This window comes from Centruroides sculpturatus, unplaced genomic scaffold (assembly GCF_000671375.1).
Source record: "Centruroides sculpturatus isolate CEXI.00-Female unplaced genomic scaffold, Cexi_2.0 scaffold475, whole genome shotgun sequence".
Taxonomy (NCBI): Eukaryota; Metazoa; Arthropoda; class Arachnida; order Scorpiones; family Buthidae; genus Centruroides; species Centruroides sculpturatus.
Window position 1 is genome coordinate 232747 of NW_019384712.1, and position 27066 is coordinate 259812.

The window sequence follows — 27066 nt, forward strand, 5'->3', positions numbered from 1 at the left end:
ATTATCAATAATTAAAAGTTACAGTTAATGACAAGATAAGAAGCAGAATGAGTTATAAATAATTGTATTTGATTTTATTTTTGTGAGATTACCATCTCTGGTTAATTTATAAATGGTTACTAACAATAACACACTGTTGTAACAGGCAATTGCCTAGTACAAATAAAGATTTGATTTGATTTAAGCTTCATTTAAAAATTTGTTTGTTTATTTTTTGAAAAAATATTAAAACTTACTCTGTTAAGAGAGTTAATTTTTTGTTCTAAAAAGGCAATTTTGTCATCTTTTTCTTTCACAATGTTTAAAAGATGATGGTTTTCTTCTTGAGCTCTCTCCAACAGCTGAAAATATAAGTACAAATAGTTAGAGTTTTAGGAAATTAAGTAAAGGAACACTTACAGAATGTTTCCTCTTACTTCTTCCAAGTTCTCAGTGCAGGGAGTCTCGGGCCGCCCATTCTGGACAGATCGCGGAGAGTCTACGGGTTCCTGCACCAGACTCACGGTGGAGTCTGACTGGTTCACAGCACTGTCATAGTCCTGATTATCTTCATCGTCTGCGTCCAGATCAGATGGGCTAAATAAATAATTTTAGAATGTTTGGAAAACTTTACATTAGTCTAAAAATCTTTATTTTTATAAAAAAAAAAGAAGAATATGACACACCTTTTATTAATCCTCTGAGGAAAAGTTTTTGCTATTCCAATATTCTATCCATTATGAAAAATTAAAATAATTAATTTTCTCTCTCAAAATACATTTTAATATGATGAATACACACAAAAAAAAACCATAGAATCACAATTTAATCTTACAATTGTCTACATACTTTGTACTTTATGTTAATATATAAATGCTTAATGCTTTTAATATATAAAAAGTAATAAGCATATTATTTTAACGTTTATAAGTCCATATAACTTAAGTTTCAAAGTTCACCTATAAAACTCTTAATATCATTTCTAATATTACATCATAAAGTTACAATTTTTCTTTCACATCATTTAAAAAATTTCACTTATTTACCTGCCAGATTTAAGTTTAATGCATATTTCCATTAGCATCTACAATTTGAAGAGAGCAATTGCAATATTGCATTCTATTAAAAACTGAGAGCATAAATCAAAAGCATTTCTTCTCCAAAATTTGAGGAGGAAATTCTCATAAACTATACTAAACAATTAAACAGTTTGGCACTCAGAGTTATTTACCCAAATTCCTCTCCTGTTTTAAAAATTTGAAGTCCACAAATTTCCATCTTTGGATTGAGAATCCTGTTTTATTAGCAAAAGAACACTTTTGAGGTCTCTGGCCTTGTCTGCAACTCCTACAATTACATCCTCTTTTGACAATTCAAATAGAACATGTGACGATCTTGATAAACCTGTCTATGATATTCAATTTAAATTGCCAAAGAAATGTAATTATGAGAAATGAAGATGAAACCAAAAGCCTCAAAAATGATTATCGTAAATAAATAAAACTGTTTAGAATTAATATATATGTAATAAAAGTCCTCCAAACTATATGAAATTTTTCAAATGTTTAGAAAGCAATTCTCAGCTGTGTTTAAAACAGACTTCTAATCAAACTATACAGGGTACTTAGTAAAATCCTTATACACCCATGTAACTTATGAACACAGATAACTATAGTTACAAACATGACATAGTGCATAGTCACTTTAACTATAAGAGATATCAATAAAGTATACCCTAGCAGTAAAATTCAGAAGTTATCATTCCTGTTTTGAAAACAACACACAATATGGGAAAGAAGTCTATTGCAAAACTGTAGAGTGCAACTGATTTAGTATGAAAGGATACCATGAATGGTATGGATAAAGTGTGAAATGCTAATGTGCATGTTGAGCAAAGATGGTAAAATGTGTATTATTCGTGCATTCTTGTTCATTTCTTATGTGTTTATTTCTCATTTTTCCATGTGTTGGTGCTGAATTTGTTACTGTGTGTCAAATGCAATTATATGCCAATGTGTGTGTATTGTCCACACACACACATTGGCATATAATTGCATTTGCATATAATGTCCACACACACACATTGGCATATAATGTGTATTGTCCACAAACATTAAAGTATAAGGACTTTGCTACACACCTGTACATAAGATTTTTCTTTGTATTGGCAACTGCAAATATTTTGGCACTTACAACATATTCAATTCACTTTTAAAATGATGACGACGATAATTTTGGTTGGGGTCAATACTTGTGTTGAACAATAAAGCATGATACAATACCATATAAAGCTGACCTATACCATATTCCACAGAAATCATATTTTGGGTGAAGCTTCAAATTGTACTTTCCATAACTTTCTATGTGGGATATCATCTTCACTCATTTGTTAGTTCTTTCTAATAATTTAACATTGCAATAAATATTAAAATGCAAATTTTGTTTGAGAACAAAGTGAAATTTTCTTCTGAAAGTGATACTCTTCAGTTTTAAAATGCATGAGTAAAACACATTTTATTTTTACTATTGATATATAAGATATTATAATACAGCCGATTGAGGTTTTTATTGTGTCTAAAATGGTCACAATTTATGCACACTGTACAGCTAATAATTAAATGTGGAATTGTGGTATAATATGCCTATGTACTGTGGTGCATACTTTATACAAATACAATCAAAAACAAAATCTGTTTGCAATCTTATGATTGCAAATAGATGAAAAAAATATATATATTTTATACATTACAATACATAAAGAACACGCCTTCAAAACCAGCAAAATACATTTAATTAACAAACATTTTGGATTTTTAAAGATCTTTGTCATATTAGTACATTGAATCTTAAAAGTTGGGACAATTCGACCAGATGATTCAAATTTTACAAAATTTATCAAGCCTTATAGCTCCATGACTGGTGTTCACAAAAAATGTTAGCTAACTTTAATATAATTACATTAATAAGCAAGGCCAATTTACACTATTATCAGATGTAAAATAAAATGAAATAAGCCAATCAAACAAAATATGTCGGGCCTTTCCAAAGGCTTGCCTGCATTTCTAGGCCTAAGAGACCTCGTACCAAGACTTCTGTGCAGTGAAGACAATCTCTCATCTTTGAAGTTAACTGCTTTGCTTCTTCTAGCCGATTTATATATCTACAATTCTACCACATGCCTTAAGGAGGAGGGAGACATAACAGATGTGTCTAATAATTCTAGCCTCCTTTAAGCTAATTTGTATTTTGCCATAAAGTATATGCAGCCAATGCATTATTGGGTTCTCTCTTCTCTGTCTACAGAGCTCTTTGCTCTTTGATCCTCGCAGTGATCAGATGTTCCCCCCACATATTCCACTTGCTTGTTCAACTTGTTATCCTTATTGGATTTGCTGTACACACCCAATTTGCATACAGGGTAAATCTAATCCTTATCATTTATCAGAATGTCATATACAGAAGGGCTCCTCTTTAGTAAATACATTGGTGTGACATTTTAATAATCCAACTGTGGATACTCACAAGATGTCTATTATAGCTAATTATCCCAAAGTCCTCCAGGTCCATTCTTGGCTTTTCATGCAGTACATTAAAGTCAGACAATATTTTTACATATACTAATCACAGAGAGACACAACTCAGTAAATTTGTAAAATTCAAATCACCTGTTCAAATTGTACTGTTTGTTTAGATTCAACGTACTAACCTGATGAATGCCTTTAGAAAGGTCAAAAATGTTCATTAATTAAGCATATGTGCTGGTTTTAAAAGCTTGTAGGTGTTTTGTTAAAATTTATCACCTGTTTAAAGAGTTACAATATAAAAATATTAACAAAAGACAAATATGTATATATCAACATCCCAATAACCCAATGTATTGATATATTAATAAAGAGATGGCACATAACATCTATCTCTAGTTGTTCTTATAAGTTAATTTCTACTTATAATATATGTAGGAGTTCTACCCAATTATTTCGGCTGTTGGTTGGTTGTTTATTGACAAATATGCATATTTAAGTTTAAGATACTTTAGTCAACTATACCATAGCTTAGAATTTACATAAATATTTAAATGCAAGCTCTTGACATACCTTATACCACTCTCAAGCCATTGTATGCTACCAAATGAAAGAGAATCAAAATGTCATTGTAAACTTGATTTAAGAATATAATTTGTTCTTCTGTTCTAATTATCTTAATTGCAACCAATGAAACAAATTATATTCTTAAACCAAGTTTAGAATCAAAACGTTTTTGTTTCTCTTTCAATTAGCAGTGTTTGACAACTCAAGAATGGCATGACCTATGCAAAAAATGCTTGCATTTAAATATAATATTTATGTAACTTCTAGACATAAATATATATTTTGTATTGTAATGGTAAGTTCAAACAAAAAAATCAAATATCAAGTTTTTTAATTTTAGTGAAATATAAATAAATGCAACAATTTGATAAAATAAATTTGGAATAAGTAAAATGTAGTGAAGCCTCATCACTAGTGACAGAATTCTATAAGCATATCTGGTATGGTGTTATAGCAGATCTTATTACAATGTTACTTATTGTTTGTTAGATGAAATCCTATTAGAGATCATCATTTGAAAGTAAAATAATATAATTATGATGTGACACTGTTTCTATTCTAAGTTTTGAAAAATAAAATAAAATAATTACTGTTTAAGCATTTTATATAATTTGATAATCTGTTTTATTTTATATTTAATTTATTTAGTTGTGTCTTGAGTAAACCAAATAACAATATACTACTAAAGACTATAAAAAACATTAATTTTTCTTTAAAAGCATAGCATTACACTTACAGCATATAGTGAGTGTTTTTTCGCTTCTGAACATACGTGAAAATGACAATATTGTATATGATCATCGTATATTTCCACAGATCTGTCATCGTATATTTCCACAGATTTGAAGGTCATCGTATCTGTGAAAATATACTATCGTATATTTCCACAGATAAGATGACCTTCAAATATATGATCGTATATTTCCACAGATAAGATGACCTTCAAATAAGATGAGATATAAATTTTTGTCAGTGTTTTATAGTTTTAGCATATATCTGTCCTATAAGATGATCCTCAAACTATCAACAACCTATGAATTTAGTCTAGATCAGCAATCATCATCTGGATAATAATACTGTATAGTGTATACAGAATTATGTCCTATTCGTAATTTTCCAAATGACCAAATTTTATTTTCTTGCATCTGGCAGCATTGCCTTACAATTGTTGAACATTTGCACTGATTCAGGCATTTGGGTAATGACCTTGACTGTGAGATTCTGCAGGGATATTGATATTTTAATAAGATTTTTAAAAGATTTAAATAATAATTTGATAATTTTTGTAAAATTTTAAATAATCGAGGAGAACAAGGAACAAACGTTTCCTTTTTGAAACTTAGTTCCTGAGAGAGATCTTTATCTCTCTGATGACCAAATAGTTGACTAACCAAAAGAATCATCTCGACATCCTGTCAGATGATTCAAATTTTTAATCTCCATTGGAGGAGAATGTTATTATAAATAGGTGATTTGCGCCAAACTTGAGGCACGCATACTACAAGGAATGCCAAATGTAATAGGCGCATATTAAAGTAAACACCATAATTTATTCATTTGTGCTCCCATACGTCCCCATATTATCGAATGGATATAGTTGAAAGAATATATTTTGTATCCTATAGAGATATTTTGACATAATCATTATTGTAAACTCTCTCTCATATAAATGATAAGATATAGCTAGAGATAATGTCCATATCTTCTTATATGTAGTTATATTTATTTCATTAAATGTTTATTTGTTATTGTTAATCCATCTCTTTTTTTGACATCCTATCGACTTACCCCTGCATCTCACCCCCACTCGCTAACTTTGAAGCCCTCCTTTATTAGAGATCTTATAATTTTTAAATGCGTGATAGGGTGCAAATTCCATCCCTATCTGGTGTCAGATCCTGACGTTAATCAGGATTTCACAATTTTGGATCTCAACATAGAATTAAGCATTAAATAGAATTATATAGATATCATATACCCGCGGTTCCTCACATTGACTATTCACAAAAACATTGTATGGTCTATTCTATTTTGTGGACATACCCTACTCTCTACTAGTAAATAATTATGGTTTGTCTGTTTTTTTTATAATGGTTTTAATTTATATAAATTTTAATCTAATTTCTTTTATATCTGTCCTATAAAACAACCCCAGATTTTGGGGGTCTTTTTTTTTATGATTCAACTATTGTCTTGTTCTGCAGAAATTTATGGTACTTTAAATCTTTCTTTAACTTCTCTATATTGTTTGTGAATTATTTGTATGATGGTCCAAATACTAATGGAGCTCAAGTCAAATCCCAAATTTCCACAAGTGGTTTGGCTCACACATTGAGCTTTGTGTCGTCACCCAATTACTCTGTTGCAGACCTGACTAAACCTGTGACAAGCACAAAAGCAGATACAATATTTGTATAAAAATAAATGTATGAAATTCCAAGATATGGTATTATACAAACAATTTAAATGTACTAAGTGTGTCAATAAAAAATGAAAATGTGTTAAAGTAATAAAATCCAATTATTTAATTGCAAGATTAAGCAACCTAATAGGATTTAACATTCTAAGACAATGAATATCATGAAAAATTGATGAAAATATGACTTTTAACTGTCTTAAGGTGTTAAAATAAAATATTTTATGACACTCAAACTAAATAAAACTTTATTAACAAGCACTTTATTAATCAATGCACCTTCAACAGTGGATGAAGTTAAAGGATTCTGCTTTTGTCTGTCCAAGCCCAAAGATGGTCCTCAACCAGATCAAAAATGGTAGTATTTCTTCAACTTCACCCATTGTTAAAGGTGCATTGATTCACTCAGCAAATTAACTGCAGTGACTAGCTATCCTTGTTCATACTTTGTTTCAACGTATCATATAAAAAATACTTTCTAAAATATTCAATAATAATTAAAATAAAACTGACTAGAAAAGCCAACAATAAAATAAATGTTAGTAATTTCATAAGACATGCTATTCTTGTAAAAAACTCGCTCACCTCGGATGCTCCTGAATGATCCTTTTCCACCTGTGCCTCATTATAATTGGTGTTACGTCTTGTTTCGGCAGACATCAGAAGTTCCTCTTCATCTTCGCCAGTGCTTCCTCCGGTACTCTAATAAGATATTATACATTATTTTAAATACATTTTATATAATTTATATAAGGAGCATTCACAATCTTTAGCTTTTCTTGCTATACCGGCTTTCACAGCTTAAATCACAAAAGTGTGTGTCTCTCGACCTCTGCTTCATTAGTGTAGTTTCCATGGCAAAAGCCATCAGCTTACAGGAAAGCTGTCTTGGAGCAGTGTTCACCAATTATCAAAATCCACCAACAGAGGATCAGTCATCACATTTTAAACTTGTAGAAATGGAAGAAAATAATTCTCTTAAATTACAATAATGATAAAAATAAAAACAAAACCTTTAATAACCAGTAACAGAACTTTTAATGATAAATTCTGAACATTTTCGGCCTTCACCAAGACCTGCCTCAGGTTTGTCGTTAAAGTTCTGTTACTTGGTTATTAAAGGTTTTGTTTTTATTTTTATTTGATTACTCCAGTAATTTGAGAAGGAGATAGTTTTAATTACAATAATGACAACCAACAAGAGGTTCAATAAAGATAAAATGAGAATAGCAGATGTTTGTAGTCAATAGTACCAAAAAGTTTTAGGTTTGTTACTTTCCTGAAATTGTCCAGTTCATATGCATGTTCATGATTCACAGCTTTTATATAATTTAGTTCTTCTAAAAGCAAGAAAAACTCCCACTATGAATACTCCTATACAGTTCTAAGCTAAATATATCTCAATCTAGAGAAATTCAGAATATAAACAATTTCTTAGTAGCAGTCCAAAGAAATATTTTATCTCCAACAATTTTCTAATTAGTTCTGATATCCTAAATTATCAGAATATTCAAAATAGATCAGAAATGTCTCCACCAATCAGTGGATGACAATGCGTTGAATTCAAATACTCAAATAGCATGGTTCCATTTTCAATTCTACAGCCTGACATCTAATGTAATGTGAATGAAACATTCAAGTGAAGTTTTTGCTGGATTCTTTGCTTTGCATATGTTCATTTAGTACAATTTAATCAGCATTCAGTTGTCATCTATTAACTAAATATATGTTTCAGCTTGCAAAACTTGGGACTCTCGTATGCATCACCACATGACAGAGTTCAGCTGTATATATATTGTAGTTAATTTAAAACCTCTGAATAGTTTTTTACAGTTTAGAGGGCTATTCTAAATTATCCTTGTTTTCTGGTTTTGAATGCACTAATTGCATTGAAAAATATTTATTCAAAAGAAAACAAAAGTCATATCACTATCATAATAGATTATTTTGTGCAATTTTACTCCAAACTCTAAATCTCTAAATGAAAGTATAAAAAAATACTTTCATTTTATTGATTATGTAAATGTAATAGCCCGTAAACAGAATAGAAGAGAGCATTAACATAATTTATGCAGAAATAAAGGGACTAAATACAGTCTTACATGAATAAAGACTAAATAATATACAACAGTAGACATTTGATTTAATCATTCTTACATTTGTTATCCCATAATTTAATTCTGAAAGATAATTTCAAATTGTTTATATTACATAACTAATGCTGGCAAAAACTGTGATTATAGAAATAATAAATACCTTTTACAAAAAATTTTGCAATGATTGAAATACGTCACAATATAAACATCACAAACCTAAAATATCATCAGGCTATAAACTAGAAAAGTAAAATGCATAGGTTAATCTTTGTTGTTTTTATTAATCCCAACTTTCTGAGCTATTTTTGGCTATAAGAAATCAGATAGGACAAAACAAATTTGCACTAGAGGTATTAGTCTAATCGACTACCTCTGATCCGATTCATTTATCTGATTTCTTGAAGCCAAAAATAACTCAGAAAGTTAAACTCGATGCTTATATAATTAGAGTTCATTACTTTATTTGTCATGTTTATAGTTAAAGTGTTTTCCTCTGTACCTTTCCATTCTACACAACACTTTAATTCGATCAAAGGCATTTCATAACCTTTTATAAATCCCAATATTCTGCATAGTAAGGTGTGTTTCAAATTTATACGGACACGAAAAAATTAAAGTGAAATTCTTACTTTGCAGTGTAGAAACATGTAAATCCATGTTATTTTTAATAAAACATTTGTCACTTAATGCAGCAAATTTGGGTTTTACTTTAATTTTTTCATGTCTGTATAAATTTAAAACACGCCTTAAGTTCTATAAACATTTTGATATACGATACTTTCTTTGAGAAGTGGTAAATAGGAAGTTTTAAATAATATCAAACTTAGAATACATTCAAAAATATTGCAGAATCTTTTTTTCTAAGTTGTTGATTTATAATCACTAGAGACATAAGACATAATTCATTAATGATACTTGATAGTAATGTTGTTAAATCACTTGTCTATATTATTCATGACTCACTTCTAAATTATCTAAAATTGGTTCCAAAAAACCTTTTTATGTTATCAAACTTTTGAAAATTTCAATTAATTAAATTGATAATCATTAAAATAATAATTAGCTTTTCTAATGATTAAAATACAAAAAAATTGAGAATTAATAAGAACTATGGCATTTTTTAAAATGATGTTTTTGGAAATTGTAAATCTCCTCGAGTGGCAAGAATAAAATGATAAACTTTGCTATGAAGCTTCCAATAATTTCTCTCTTAAATTTAAGTTAGTTGTAACATAATTATCAAAAACACTCCAAGCAAAAGTACCATTTTTGCAATAGTAAATGTAATGTGCCTATCGAGACTGATGGATTCGTCCACACCATTTGTCACAGAAACACTGGTTTTGTGGTTAAGAAGCTCATACTTTCACAGTAAAAGTGAGATATAAGTACCCCTTTTTCCATCAAAATGAAAACACAAACATTCTTTGCTACAGAACCAGTGATAAGAAGGCTGCACAATCCTGTCAGTCTTGGGTGAACGATACTTAAAATTATAATATAATAGCAGCAATGTGCATCAGTAAAACAATTATTTGTAGACTTCCAAGCTAAAATTCAGACACTTAAAAAAATAACAGGAAAAATATCCAGTTTTTAAGTAAAATTTTAAACTCTAAGTTTAAATATCAGTATTAAAATGGAAATACAAATGCTTATTTTGTGATATAATCATTATTATAGAAAAATGAAAATAAATTCCTAACTAGTCTATAAAATTTAACTAACACTTATGACAAACCCTATAATTATTGTAAATAATAAATGAATAGCTTGATTCCTTTATCAAGCTATTTAAGGCCAATTAATTAATTTGGCTAGAGGTAGGTGTTTAGGTCGCCATCTCTTGTTAAACTTAATAATTAGCCCGATAAAGCAATCCAGCCATCTATTCAATATTTATAAAATTTAATTTCTGAGTGAAATATTGATACAAATTGATCCAATGAATCCACCTGTAAAAGTTTATTATTTTAAATAAACAATATTACCCTATAGATTTAATAACTACTTTAAGAGACCTACTAATATATCTGCAAATGTCAATAGATTTAAGATATATAAAATAACTGCAAATACTCAATCTTTCATATTTGCAGAGTTTTGTAAGGAACACTGTTATGTGCACGAGTATATATAATTTCTTTAACTAATTTAATTTAATAATTATGTTTAATTTCTGCATAATTTACAGCTTAGAAAAAAGAGTTAAATATAAAATATGATACAGTAAAAAATGTCCGAAACAAAAACCTGACACTATATGACAAAATTTTCTGTTTTGACAGGTTTCTATTTAATAGAGAAGTGGTTCTCAAAATTGTTTGGTTCATGGTGCATTGTAAAACAGATAAAATTTTTCTGGCTCACTTTGTGTACAAAATTATAAATATATTAATTTATTTTAAATTATTTATAGTTGTATACTATAATAACTGTTATATGAAAGGCATAGCCTGCTATTAGTTGATCATGGATGTAATAAATTTTTATACAGATGAGTTTCTTCTCATTTTTAAAATAAGAAAAATCTGTCTAAAACAGAATCCAAATAAAATGTATACCTGCCTAATTAGAAAAACTGCTTCGGAACAGAGCAATTTTCTATGTTAAATTTTACCATAAGCCAGAAACCTGTCCAACATGGAAATGGAAAAGGTTTTTGGATACAAAGAACATAACGTAACCCAAATAAAGTGAAAAATTAAGATTCTATTTGTAGGAAAATAACTAAAATTGACTAGGTATAGTGGATGTTGCAGAGCATGACATACTATATTCTAAGAACAATTCCAAACCTTGACAGAGAAATGAAGAGCACATGATAAAGATACAGAAACACAAGGTCTTTGTTAGTCTTTGTTGGGATTAACCAGGAGCAGAATCGAAAACTTTCAAGAATCAAATGGGTTTCCACAAATTGGATTCTCAAGAACAAAAAATGAATGTAAGTCATAAAAACAATGATGATAAGGTAACACAGTACTGTCAATTTGTCTTGTACAGAATAATTAGTAACTAACTAGTAATGAGTATCCAAAAACAAGTTGATTAACATATTGATAATTATCAGAATGAAGTAAACTATTAATTAGAGCAGTGTTTCCCAACTCGTGCATTGTGAGAGTGGTTCAGGCATGTCGTGGAAATACTAAATATTTCGTAGAATTTTGAATTAACTCTTTTTTTAAATTTCATTTATCTTTCATCTTTCTATCATCAGCCAACCAAAGAAGGAGTATTCACTAAAATGCCAAATGTTTAAAAATTTTCAGCACCCCCTCACAAAAGTTGCGTGTGTGTATGGATATGCTGGTGTACCAACTCTTCGGAGCTTCTATAAAGGCTTGTCAGCTTAAAGATCGATACCAAAGTCAACAGGTTATCTGGTACTGACTGTAATTAGAGTAGTAGTGGAAATGACTGCATTGGCCACTATGGGTGCTTCGAACGTTTGGGATCCATTGCAATATGAAAACAGTAGAAGGCATTTTATATTTTCAGTCATTTAGTCACTATCTTTTATTAATTAATGCATTTAGTTATTAGCATTTAATCATTAAATTAAGGCATTTAGTTATTTAGTAATTTAGATTTTACTCATTTAATCATTAGTAAACATGCCAAAGTGCTTTGTTTCGGGGTGCAATTCTGGATGAATATCCTAGTGAAAAAGGCGATAAAAGACATTTTTTAAGAGTGCCAGATAATCATTTGGAATGCTGGAGAAGATTCGTTCCACGTGAAGATAAGAAATTAACTGCAAAGGCTCATATATGTAACGAGCATCTTGAAGATCAATTGTTAATAAAATCATTTGGTCATGCAATCGATGGCCAATTAGTGCAGACTGCACACAATAGATGGGCACCAACTCCAGATGCTATTCTATCTAAACTCCCTAATTGTCTATCTAAGCATTCAAAGCAATAAGTGCCTCAAAAGTGACGATGTCCATTGAAGAGAAAAACTGCAGTTGTCTCCACAAAGAAACAACTTGGTCCCTCGTAGAACACATATTTTATAGTAACGAATGCATGTTATATATTTGATTTTTTTTGTTTTTCAGGTATTAGGTTCACTTTTCCTAAATATGTTGAAAGCAATGATTGACTGTCCAGTACTTGTGTGAGGACCCGAACAGGGGTCGACTGAGAGGTCTGAATTGTGGGTGTCGATTTAAAATAAAAAGCTCATTTTCAGACGCTAAGGAAACGGATTAGGTGTCTCAATTGAACAATGCAATTGGTTTTTTTCGGAAAATTAGTTAAACAATGGAAACGGAGAAATTCGAGGAAAACGCGACGAGAGAGAGGATCATATTCAGTCGCTATGTTAACCTCTCCCGCGCCCTCCATTAGGTTTCGAATTGTCACCAGGTGACAATGAGAGACCAATGGAGAGGCGACTGCTGTAAAAAAATCTATAAATTTGTGCAATTCAAGAGACGAAGGTCCTTGGTTCGTAGTTTTTGGTTCTTGGTGTTTGGATACGTAGTGTGTCGTCTCATGGACGGTCGTGCTCCAGATCTTAGAAAAAAAAGGACATTTTGGAACATCGTGGAAGCATCGTTCTCTGGGTGCTCCTAGCAATCGACAGATTCGTCGGATCGTCCGCGAGAAGCCGCCGAAAGCCGTAATCAACGCCCCGGGGCCCACCGAGTGTTTCACCGACAGCGTCCATCCACTAGTGACGAAAACCGACTTTTACGAACTTTATTTCGAACTTTATCCGTGCGCTTTGGGGTGCTACCTCGTCTAACAAGTAATCTGTAAGGAAAATTTCTATGTTTAATAAACGGTTACATGGTAAACCTGTTCTGCGCCCACACGACAGAAAGAACCGCTCGGCTGTCGAATAACCCTCACCCTAATCGGCTGACCTCACACTTGTAATTAGAGTGACAGATGTATATTGATGAATACAAACTTACATTAACATATACATTTTTTACACATGAAATAAATAAACAGTTTATCAGTAAAACAAAATCAAAAGATTATAAAAAATTTCAAGTTTAGCATAGGTGTAGTAAGAAAAAGTCATGGCTTTGACCATTTTTGTCAATTTTAATAAATTTTTTGTCTATTGTTTATTTTTTATTAGTTCTTTAAAATGTCGACAAAATATGTAGAAATTCATAAATGTGAACAAGCGTATTGAATATTTAATATTTTACAAAAGCTTTCTGTGAAATAAAAAAATTATATTACAAAAATGTAAATAATTTTAAAGATGTTAATCATAATACAGATTTTATTAAAACTTTTATAATGAAGTTTATGCAAAACACATGTGAGTCATATAAAACCTAAAATTGTTTTAATGCAATTTTTACTTTAGCTTTAAAAATGTTTATCAAATAAAAGATGAAAAATGATCTAATCCATCTTCATCACATCTGATTTGTTTGATGCAACCAAAGTGATCAATCTCAGCATAAACAGTATATATTTTTTAATAATTATCAATTTATATCCAATGAAATGCTATGTATACATACCAATGCTTAAAATGTTTCAAAAATTTTATAGATGTTAATAATTTACGGTACAATAATAAACTTTATATAGCTTGAGTGTAATTTGTAACAACTAGACCAGGGATGGCCAACACGTAGACCTCAGTTGACCGCAAAGGTTTTGAAAGTAGCCTGCAAAGCTAAAGTTGAACAATTTGCTGTCACTTAAATTAATGTTTAAAAATCTTAATTTGATAATTTATTCTAACAATAATAGACTGTCTGTGCAACGTACCCACACTGTTTGTATTTATCCCAATGAACAATGCAAATGAATGTTAATGCATGTGCATATAAATGGCAATCGCATAAAATGGAGCAAAATCATGTGTCAGACAGTAACATGACATATTCATAGTCGCTCGCAGACTATATTTTACCGAAAAAGTAGCCCCTAAGGATAAAAGTTTGGCCACATCTGAACTAGACAATGATGAGAATATAAAAATGACAAACTTTTAATTTTTAAATGTCTGAACATTTTTATGTAATAAATAACTTGAAATCAATACAAACTTAATAATTTCAAACCTTTAAAAGTAATTTAAATAACTATATGTTTTTAATGCATATTATTTACTTGCCTGACATAATTATAAAGTAATGAAAATTTGGTTAGATTCAAAATTATTTAGATAAACTGAATAACTGAATCTGTCTATTGCCTTTTAAATATTACCTTTACTATATAAAATAAAAGTTTATGTAAAATTAATTTTTATCCATTTTATGTATTATTAGTTTTCATTCATTTATTTTAAGCTAACTTGTATTAAATAAGAATATTAATAGGAAGATTACCTCTGTAAAATACAGTTTCTTATGCAATTACTGATAGTATTACACTTATTTTACACTGATACAATGCTTTTATGCATAGGATATACACAAACCAGAGCCCAAACGATTGCAGCACACCTATCACACCTATCGGCAAACTTGTTTATTATCTATACTTTTAAGGGTGAAAACAATAACATTCAGAGACAGATAATCCATTGACTCTGCCGATACTAGCTCATTGATTCAAATACTCCTTTTATTTTTATAGTATATTGGTCAAATTGAGAGTTTTGTGTTGTTAACTTCTGTATTATCAAAATTTTCTTAAAATCAGCTGTAATCTATTTTAAACATTTTTATTTTGAAAATTATAATATGTTACAGAAGTCTATTAAATTCAAAGTGTGTCACTAATCCAAAAAGATTGGAAAACACCGAATTAGAGTATTACAATCCCTTGAGTAGTCATATCACAGAATAATTTGATCTCTGTATTACCATAATACGATTAGAATTTCTGGCAGTAGAGTGAGACTCTAGTTCTCAATGCTCAATTGTCTTGCTTGCCATTGTGCAAACACAAATATTCGAGAACTATTTGAATACTGAGCACAACTTTTTTGAAATGAAGAGCATTTTGCAATTGAACAGTTCTTGCATTCCTTACATTCAAATACTCCCATTTTAGCTGGAATTACTTTGAATTAAATCTTGTAAAATTTTGTTTAGTATGTTAACATGTTTTTACTAAAAAAACAAATTAATATAACTGCAATATTTACCTAGTAGGCCTATAGTTTAAAGATTAAAAAAAAGAGAACTAAACCCTTTAAAACATAAACCTGTGAAAACAGAAAAAATAAATTTGGTATTCTAGTTGATACAGGTTTCACTATTTATTGTCATAATGCTCATGGCACATAGCCATCTCTTGTAGCATAACTAGGGTTGCTACCTTTTTAAAATCGCTGACCCGGACGGCAGGTGAGGTTTGTCCGAACAGAAATTCCTGACGCATGTGTATATCATTTTGCAATGCAAAGAATAATTTGCAGTGCATGCTGGTTCTAAATCAGTTACAGTTAGCGCCTAGGGAGACTTGGATAGGAGTAATGCAAGTGACCTAGCTCTATTGGATACTGGAGGTGTGTATATGATTACAAATGAATCGTACGAGGCAAAAAAAAAAAAAAAAGTCAACAGGTTACGCACAATATCCCCGGATGGCGAGTCTTTTTTTTTTTTTTTAAGGCCTCTTCCCACTCTGAGAGCACCAAGAGGCCAAGAACTATCAATGAGAAATGTAAAATGTATTCTAATGTTTAATGTGAAGAAGGAGTGAAACGTATACATACTATTTAAGGGAGTGATGCCTGCAGAACAAGGGTGCTGTAAAGGTGTTAAGAGAAACCTGCCAACATTGTTGGGGGACGATTGGGATAGGAATAGGACGACGGATGGCAAGTCGGATGGTAACACTATTCCGTGCTCACTTCAATCAGTATGAATCGTAGGTGGACAAAAATATGAAATAAAATGGTTCAAATTCTTACAAGATATTATTATTATTATTTATTATGAAATTTTGTCACCCCCTAAAAAGTGCCGCCCTGCCCCCATGCTACACTACTGTCTTTAAGCCAATGAATACCACACTAGTAATTTGGTACACGAGGGAAAATATATGCAACAGTTTGCATATAATTTTGTACATATTCATTTCAACTTGCACAACCCGAAGAAATATTAATTAACCCCGGAGCCCAGAGATAACTCACTCAATCCTGGAGTCTCTGGGTCAAACCCAGACAGGTGGCAACCCTAGGCATAAGATTAGAGAATCATAGAGTTATATAGGGTTGGTTTTTATTAACAGCACATTGTTCTTTATCATTGTCATTGACAACTTTCAATATAAACAAACAGAGGAAGATCACAACGACATGACGATGCTAGGTAAAACCAGTTAGCTCATGCAAGATTTTTCTAAAAACTTTTCCAAAGACATTAGTGCATGGGTTTGATATGAGAAGAAAAATATTTAGGATACTTGAAATCAATAATTATCATAGTTATCAATAATTATAATAGATATATAGATAATTATAATAATTATAATAGATATCAATAATTATTATAGCTGCAGTACAATACCATTAATGTACTTTGATAATTTAGAGTACATCTGTATTTATACACAATAAAAGTGTACAAAGCACAAAGTGAGAATAGTGTTTTCATTTCAAGCCAACCAAGGGTAGGAATAGCCTGGAAAAATTAAAATTTCATGTTAAATAATCATAAAAGACAAATTTGTACAGTTTTATATGCAACGATGTGTAAAATTCTGTCCAGGGAATCAAAAAAACTTCCATCTTACAATAAGGTAGCATATTTGATAAACTGGAACTGCGTTGATCTTGACAATGTCGATCTTGGGTTGATGGAATTTCATTATATACAGTACTGAATCTGAGAAATAGAGATGTTTGGTGTTTATTATTATTATCTGTTATTATTTTATCTTATTCCTTATTTATGATTTACTTTATGCATAAAAATATTTTTTTCTTCTAGGGGTTTTCCATAACAACTGTATACCTATTTTTGTACCTTCTGTATATATTTAAAACAGAATCCAGTTGACACTCATGATCTGTTTAATCCGATTTTACTAGTTAACAAACGTAAGTTATAGCTTGATACATTTAAACATAACCTTCTGGATTATTAATGGGTTATTAATTAGATAATTAAACTACATAATTTGACCTGTCTAAGCAAAATTATGTAGTGTAATTATCTAATTAATAGCACTATTATATAGTCTATTAATAATCTGGTAGTTTAGTTCTTTGTTTGTTTATATCTCTATTGTAAATAAAGACTGTTAAATATCAACACTTAGGTATGCTAGGATCTCAAAAGTCTAATAACACCTGTGAGACCTCTCAAATGAAATGAAACAAAACATAAAGTATTCACTTTATCATCATCTTGATTAAACCTCAAAAAAACAAAAACCCACAAGCATAAAACGTTCAATATATTTTAATAAGAGGTTTATTAAATGTAAAATATCTCATGAAAAAAAAGCCAAAAATAAAAATTTTAATGATACTTCTTTATCTATTTAACAAAAATTCAGCCATCCTATAACAAATGCACAAATTGTTATCATTATAATAAGTTATTTCCTGCACAGAAATACAACTGTAAGTTTTAAATAATGTTATCATCTTAATACATAAAGCTATCATTATGACAAGTAACTGAAAAATATGTCCTCACTCATCACAACAACTGCAAGTCTGCAGGTGGTAGCAATTTTTCATTTTTTTTTTAAATAAAAGAAATGATCAGCATATAAAGTATCACAATTAATTTTTTTATGCCTACAAACTGTAAACATTAAGCATTCAAATATTAAATGATTAAGATAACACTTCTGCTATAAAGTTACTCTTCTTATGCTGTCTATTGTTACAAGCGTGTCATTAATCTTTCCTTATCTGCATATGCAAAAATGGCTTATGTAACCACTTTTTTTCCTGTCAGCTAAACAAAAACAGACATTTCAATACATATCTAAGTACAAAAAGCCTTTAATGATGTGCCATAACCTTTACTCTCTTAATTTGGAAGATAAAATTCTATCATTTAAAAAAAAACCCTGTCTCGTAAAATAAAGATTTTGGAATGTGGCATGGTTCCACATTTTAAAATAAACAACGGTGATATATTAAAGTTTATTAATCTAAGAATTATCAGATAATTATAACATAAACCAAATGCTAAATTAATTTTTTTTTAATGTATTAAAGGAAATGTTCAAATTTAAGAAAATGCAACAGTCTAGTAAGAGCAGACGTTTGCATATTAATTCGATAGCCGGAAAGGAAATGTGCCAGAATCATCCTTATCTCCTGATCTTCCTCATTAAATTCCAACATNACATAAGGCTTTTTCAATAAATTTATTTTAATTTACGTGCAGTATAACTTTAAGATGATCTGGCATTATATTAAATGCTAGTATTTCATACATCTTGTAATATATTAAGTAAATAACATCAACAAAACCTTCAAAATATACCGCTAAATTAATTTTTTTTTAATGTATTAAAGGAAATGTTCAAATTTAAGAAAATGCAACAGTCTAGTAAGAGCAGACGTTTGCATATTAATTCGATAGCCGGAAAGGAAATGTGCCAGAATCATCCTTATCTCCTGATCTTCCTCATTAAATTCCAACATTTAACGGCAAAGGAATTTCAAGTGTGCACTTGTACTTTAGAGTGCTTTCCATATTCTTAAAAATCAGAAAAGTTTCGATATAATTAAAAATCTTATGTGAACTTCTAATAAAATAAACTGTAATCTTATAATTTAATTAATTTAAAATAGTGAATGATAAATTATTTTATTTTTTTTTTACTTATTTACATTAGTGCTTACATGTAAGTAAATTACATTAATGTATTTTTGTAACAAGAGAGTTGACACTCTTTTAACAATGCAAGTCCATTAGAAAACATTCTAAAAAATTAAAATGCAATCCTTAATTGAATCTTTAAATTTGAGGTGGCACGAACGAGTTGCCGGACTTAACCGATCCATTTAAAGTGCTCTCTAAACATTAACATCAAACAGCAATCGTAAATAACCTGCTTAGAGCCTTATATAGGTCCTAATGTTTATTTACCAGGTGAACAGGCTAATTTGCAATTGTAATTTTCAGGAAAAACAATCCGACCAAATATGACTCACCAAATGGAAGTAATTTAATTCGCATGTTTGGAAAGAAATACGTAACCGAGACATATCCCTTCTCAAATCTATAATTAAGACCGCTGTTCTCGGACAATTGCAGTACAATAAATTCAAACATCATTACGCTCCTACACCAGCATACACTTTATTAATATTTATCACACAAGATGCTTATTATAATTATGTAAGTCATTGTAAGGAAAAAAATACTATAATTAAATTTGCATGATGCATATTTAATTATGACGGCTGCCATAATTAGAGACAATCTGTATCATTCATTTTTGGATTTATAGTATGGTCTGTAATGACATAATGAGGCAAAAAAAATATATATATAACAAGACAGTTTTTGCCTCATTATAAAAACACAATTATAAATACTAAAGTAAAAATAAAATCAAAACTGTATACTCTAATGTTGATTATGGTAGAAACATCTGTAAATAATAATAATAATAATAATCCTTGTCACATCAACACTAGGCTTTATGGGCTATAATTTTGTTACTTTTTATAAAATTATTAAAATATTAATATAATCTAGCTTAAAGTAAGCAATGCTGCCATTTTGTTTAAATATTAATTAAAAATTTGATTTTGAAGCATTTGGAATATCAACCCAAAGCAGGATTCAAACCCACAACTTGGAGCTGAACAGGTAAATTACCACTTATGTCGTATGGCATCATTTAGCTTCTACTTAGAAAATTTAGGTTTGTGGTATTTATAATCATGTAAAAAGCAATGAATAAGAGGCTTAAAAAACAAACATAACAATAAATAAAACCAGTGAAATATTATAAATGTATGATAAAAACTATACATTCATTTCACTCATCATGTTATACTATAAATATAAATGCAAGTATCTAGAGTGCCCTAGAAAATCCTTAGAAATTTAATCTTTCAAGTAGACGACAATTAAACATTACAGAATTTTACATATTCTCTTGTTTATTTAGCGGACTTTGCACCAGCAATTAGTCAGCAAAGTTCAAAATCACAGTTTGTTTAGAAGACTTAATCCAACAAAGCTTAATTTCCTTATTATTTTGAGCCTTAATTGGAGTTTGGAAGGTTTGGTTTGAAACAAATAACTCTATCTTATAATACAGGCTACTTTTGCAATTATTTTTAAAATTCTCTCATTGAGAAGATAATTAAACTGTACTAAACTGCAATATAAAATCCATAAATAATAGGTATCTTTGTGAAAATTATTAAAAAAAAATAAGTTTATAATTTGAAGACTCTTCTTGGTTGCAATTTTAATAAAAATATATTTAATAATCTAAGAAAGATGCTTTCTTGTATCAAGAAACAATATCATGTGATAAATTGTTTACTGATTCGGCAACTTTCATTAAAATTTTATATATTCTGGGATTAATTTTTTATAATTGTAATTACACGACATCTATCTTATTCTATAGCTAACAATTTCAAGTTTCAAATGATCCAAATTAAAATTTTGTTTACCATACAATAAAATGAAAAACATTCAATTGATTTACAAATCCAATTTGTTTTATTAGCACATTCTGTGATATAAATTAATATCAGAATGATGCTGCTCTATATATATATATATATATATCTACTAATGCAAAAGATTTGAGAAGAAAATACACTTTCTAAATTAATGCGATATATATCATATTAATTTAAAAAGTGTATTTTCTTCTCAAATCTTTTAAAGTCGGCACCACACAGTATTTGCCAAATGCTGAGCAAACATTTGGCAAATACTGAGTAGTGTGGACAATTTACATGTGACTTAGCTCAAAAAATATCCCAGTATTTGCAGTTTCCCACTCTTTGTCAGTATATTATGTCAAATCAAAAGGAACAAATCAGGAACAAACATTTGTAATTCCCACAACAAACCGATGGTCATCAAATAATCATGTGTTTTTATAATACATCAAAACATCAACAAATCAAGTACATGTTTGCCACATGACAGATATTTTGACAAAAGACAATTATTTGTCAATTGGTGAATATCAAGAGTGTGGAGCTGCTTAAAACATTCAAAGGCCACAGACAGTAAATATTCCAATGAAAAAAATTTATCTCGTTAAACATCTTTGATAAAATTATCAAATGTCAGCTGTTATTTTAGAAAATTAAAATAATTACATTAGAATTAATATCCAAATTCTAAAATACACAATGTAAAATAACTGATCTTCTAAAAGCCCAATTACTATTATTTTTAAAATTGTACATTAGATTATAATGAATTCTGCTATAAAAATTATTAAAACTATCTAATATTTTTAAAAATTACAGTAGGGCATCGATTATCCGAAAGAATTCCAGTCGGCAAATTTAAATTTTCGCCAATGCTGTGGCATTGCAATCTTTGGCTATGTCTTGGGCTACTCAAATATTTTGTGTTTTTGATACTAAATTAACTTCTGAAGTATAAGTTTTTATTATTTTTATATTTTTCAATATATTTATTTTGTTTGTACAAAATAAAAAAATAATTTTTAACGATACAATAGTCTTCATTAGGCTTAACATCGACGAAAATTCAATGCAAACTGACATGCAACGGAAAAAAATTTCAACATGGGATAGGTTAATATATTTTTTCGTACACAATCGGTTATCCGAAATATTGATTTTCCGTACAACTCCAGTCCCCAACTGATTCGGATAATCGACACACTACTGTATTTAGATTAAGTAGAAATTATGATTAGAAGAATTTCCAAGTTTGATATGCTTAGAATAATCTTTCTTAATGAGGTTCAAACTCTCAATTTTCATATAAACTAGACATATAAAACATTTGAAATTAACACAGTAATTTAGATACATAGTTTTCTAATCATTTCCATTTTGCATAAATATGTACAGAGTAATCAATATTATTGTTTATTTCTTATTAAATGATAGACAGTACAGAGGACTCTCAACTTAATGAATTCTCAAATAACTAAGCTACATCATTCACTATATCAAGATTTCAGTAGTGAGAACCAATGAAACTATTCACTATATTGGATGGTTACCATACCAAGAGTATGTTATAATTTACAAGTATGGTATGGATTGGATAATATTCAAATTTTAATAAAAAGCAAAGAAATATCACAATAATTAAATGTCTTAATAGACATTTGAACTATAATTTTTACTAATATACTTAGGACATTTAACTTAAATGGCCAATAACATTCCAATAATCTCACAGATACTTGAATAAATAATTTAAATAATTTGTTTCATTATTAAAAAAAAACAGAACTAGTTACAATTTCTAGCCAAGTGGCTAAACAACTCAATGAGTCATTTCCATTAAGACAAAACAGAAAATCAAGGGAATGAGTGAACTCGATTATATTTTGGTTAACCACTGTTTTCCAAAGTATCTGGACTACTACCCCCTTTTAATGCATATATTTCTTAAATATTTGTTTTTTGTTTGTTTCAAAAAAGAAGTTTTGTCCTGCTCATATTCAAACACACTGTCCCTTGCCTTCTAGCACCTGAGAGTATTCTATCACTTTCAATGGGGCAGTATCACCTACTTTGGGTTTCATTTAGTTTATTTGGGAAGATCACGTATGTGTCCTGTTGCTTCATGGCAACACGACACATGGGAAATCTGCCAAGGAGAGATGCCACCTGGAAGGACTTTCAACGAAAAATTGGTCCCTATTTAGGTGTTACTAACATGAAGAAAATCCTGAAAATGCAACTTGGCCAGCTTGTTGGCATGGCAACTACCAGTGTTCAGTGGTTTTATACACTCAGCCATTGGTGGGTCCCATTGAAATCACTGGGTTAAACGAAAACAGGTCAAGATGTAAAAAGACTCCTATACAAACCATAAAAGACTAAAAGAACATTATTCACAATGTAAAGCAAAATATCTGTGATAAAATAACTATAAGATTCAGTTTAGTTAAAAGTACATATTATAATTTTAAAAATTTACTTCTGTTATGTAATAGGAAAAAAAAACAAATACATTTAAAGAAAAACGACCAAAATTAGCAATTTTTAGTGGCCAAATTAAAAAAAATTTATCATAAATAAACAATCACTAGAAATAAAAAAATCATTACTTTTCTTGCTACAACATTAAATCAGTAAAAACAGAAATTTCTTAGTCAAATAATGACTAAGTAAAAATTGTAATTTGTATTATTCAGAAAAAATATTCCTTTTTGTTTTTTCATTTCTGCACTGCTGAATTTCTGTTTTAGTTGGCACAAACTGTAAACTGCACAAAAACTCTACTGCAATTTTAATAAAAAATGCCCAGTTATAAATGGTATTAGACATTTTTTTTGCTTAAATAAAGGGAATTCTACATGCAAACATATTTGTGAAAATAATCTGGTAATTTAAGTAATTGTGCAATAAAAAATGTTCCAAAATTATCGACAAATTTAAGTACATGTAATTTGAAATGTATATATATAGTCACCGGACAACTCCTATTGTATCGATTCACAGAAAATAACAAATAATCGGCCATTATGTAATTTAAAAACAATCACTTTAAATGGTTAATTTGTTACCTGAAAATAACTTTTCAAATAAATTAATCTAAAGTTTAAAATTACATTTAATAAAAAACAATCATTGCATTTCTCCCCTTCTTTTTTTCCTGTCACATCTGTTCTATAACAGAAAACAAACCTCATTTTGTGAAAGTTTCAATTGTTACACCTTAACTCTGATAAAGCTCTTTATGAGGTTTATCTTCAGAAATACATCACTCTAAAGCTAAAAGTAATAATGAGGTTGCAGCTGAAGTTTTCATCTCTAAAATGCAAATGTTGAGTGATGTTTGCATTTTAGAGATGAAAACTTTGGCTGCAACCTCTCTATACTTTTGAAGATAAACATGTAGTTATTAACTGTCAAAATCAAATAAAAATTACTAAATGACAAAATTTAGACCTAAATTATAGTTTGGAGTTGTTTCTATCTGCATCTAAGTTGTGGCTTTTTACATAGCCAGTAGTTAAATAGTCATTAAACAGAAGACTAGATTATTGTGAGGGGTAAATCTTCAGCTCTGAATGAGGAAGTTGGCATCCTATCAGAGCTGTAAACCATGCTCATAGGAGTAAAACAGTCAATGGTCTACTTGTAATTCTTTGTGAGATATAAATCACTAAAATTGGACTAACTGGAATTTTGGATGGTCAAAAATGGGATAAAATAAAAAAATAAAAAATATGAAACTATTTCTAAAAACAATGCTAAAAATCAACTGTTTTCCACCTAACTAGAGATGATCAAAGGCTCATAAAACACGAGAAATGCCATAGTGCAACTACTTCCAAGGTAAGATCAGAGTCACACTGAAATCCATTAAGCACATCATGTGTTTAATTAGCAACTAATTTCAGTGGACTATATCTTGCAAAAGATTACATGTAGATCATTAGTTCAACTTTTTTACTCTCCAATAGAGGTCCTCATTCAGAGCTGAAATTTGTGGAAAATATCTAGCATTATTTATATAAGTAATTATGTAAAAGTAAGGATTAGGTCCCAAAGTGGCTTAGGCCACTTTGGCACCTAATCCTTACTTAATATTACCTAATCCTTACATCTTAATATTAGTAGTAATTTTGAAAATAAGAATATTTTCCAAGTTTGAGAACATGACTTTCGATCATACCTTATGTTATTATTATAGTAAATATGCTGTTTTAGTTCTTATTTCTTTATGCAAACAAATAACATATAAGAAAAGCCCATCTTGATGCCATTTGACATATTTAGAAGATTTTATACTTAAATTTTAAGTCTAATTATAAACTTTGGGCTTTTATTTGTATATAAATCAGTAGTAATTGTGTATATAATTATAAAATTGATTAATATTTACCTGTAAAATAATATACAAATCACATTACAAAGACAATATTTTCCTAAATATTTGTAAAGATATATAAAGCAATTAGACAAACTTGTTTTTCAAACAGTATTTTTTACAAAATACAGTCAATTTTACACAGATGAGCATGTAATGTAATTATAAATACATAGTAATAAGTTGAATAACCCCATTAAGCAAGTTAGAAAGTCAGTAACATGATTTTTAGTGGAAAATAATAAATTTTGATTTATCATTTGTATTATAATTCACATAAGGCTTTTTCAATAAATTTATTTTAATTTACGTGCAGTATAACTTTAAGATGATCTGGCATTATATTAAATGCTAGTATTTCATACATCTTGTAATATATTAAGTAAATAACATCAACAAAACCTTCAAAATATACCATCAAATATATAATATAAATAGGCTGATATATTTCTAAAGTTTCATTGGTATTATTTACTAGTATATAACCAGCTGTGGAAAGATTTAGAAATATATTAAATGCTAAACAAAGACAGTTGTGTCAAGTAATGCAATTGTCTCTATCTAGCATCTTTCCCATTGAAAGGATAAGGAAGAAATTGTATAGTCTTTTGGCATTAGAGTTCTCATGTTTGCTTAACATAAAGAAATCTTAAAATCATTGTTGGAATTTCATATATTCTTTCTTTGCTCATTGAAATGTTTCGAAATGTCGAACGTGCAAGTACATTCAACATTTCGAAACATCGAATGTACTTGCATGTATTTAATTCATAGAGTAAATAAATCCAATGCTGAAAGACGATACAATTTCTTCCTTATGCTACATTTGGCATCGCATGCAAGCGCACAAAATTTTACAATCCCTCCCGTCGCAAAACTCCAGACCGTAAACTGAACAAGATTACGTATGCAGAGTCTACAGGGACCTCACCTCAGTGGACGGAAGGTGCACGACGCCCGTGCTGCGTCTCTTCTCTCTCAGTTTCCTTCGTTCTCTCTGCGCCTTTCCCTTGTTGACATGGTTGGGTCTTGGGCATCTCTTATCCTTGGATCTGACGGCAGGTTTCGGAGAGGCCTCGTGATCCGCAGCATCCCCATGGTCCGCCTGTCCAGGATATCCTCCCGGTCCGTCGTCAGCATCCGCCGTGGGTCCTGTCGGTTCCGACCTCGATGGAGGGACATTCCTGGCATTGGCCCTGGCGGCACGGATTCTGGATCTACGAGTCGACAGTTCGTACTCGTTTTCGAAATCTTCTTGGCTCAACGAACTCGATGCCATTTGCCGTGTTCGGGGGTTTAATACATGAATTATAACAGTCTAATATTAACTGCGTTGTCACTTATCTCCATTTAAATATATGTTTATATTAATATTTAAGACGACGCACAGTTATCTTATAAAGTACAATTCACTTATCTGAGCTGTTTTTATAGATTATTTCAGAACATATATCAGATGGAAATTAGGTAACTAGGAAATAACAACTTCTACATCGTCAGACGAGATTCTACTCCGACGAAGGCAGCGCCTTTCATAAAAATATATGCCAGAGT

The 27066-nt window shown here is 29.8% G+C and overlaps 1 protein-coding gene across 1 annotated transcript; it reads right to left on the reverse strand.

Annotated features, from left to right (window-relative positions):
- On the reverse strand, positions 1–27056 carry LOC111627850 (PRKC apoptosis WT1 regulator protein-like). The gene is made up of 5 exons (XM_023371511.1): positions 26444–27056; positions 7069–7185; positions 666–709; positions 417–576; positions 1–341 (listed from the first exon to the last, which is right to left on the reverse strand). Exons 1-5 carry the CDS (start codon positions 26789–26791, stop codon positions 192–194), a joined length of 819 nt encoding a protein of 272 aa, XP_023227279.1. The 5' UTR covers positions 26792–27056; the 3' UTR covers positions 1–191.
- Positions 27057–27066: the final 10 nt, after the last annotated feature.

Bases quoted from the DNA above. Each gene is read 5' to 3' on its own strand.
- LOC111627850 (XM_023371511.1), bottom strand. From the start codon at position 26,791: ATGGCATCGAGTTCGTTGAGCCAAGAAGATTTCGAAAACGAGTACGAA. The intron at 710-7,068 runs GTGAGCGAGTTT...CATAATGGATAG, and splicing joins ATCATTCAGGAGCATCCGAG to AATATTGGAATAGCAAAAAC. The intron at 577-665 runs GTGTGTCATATT...TTATTTATTTAG, and splicing joins CCTCAGAGGATTAATAAAAG to CCCATCTGATCTGGACGCAG.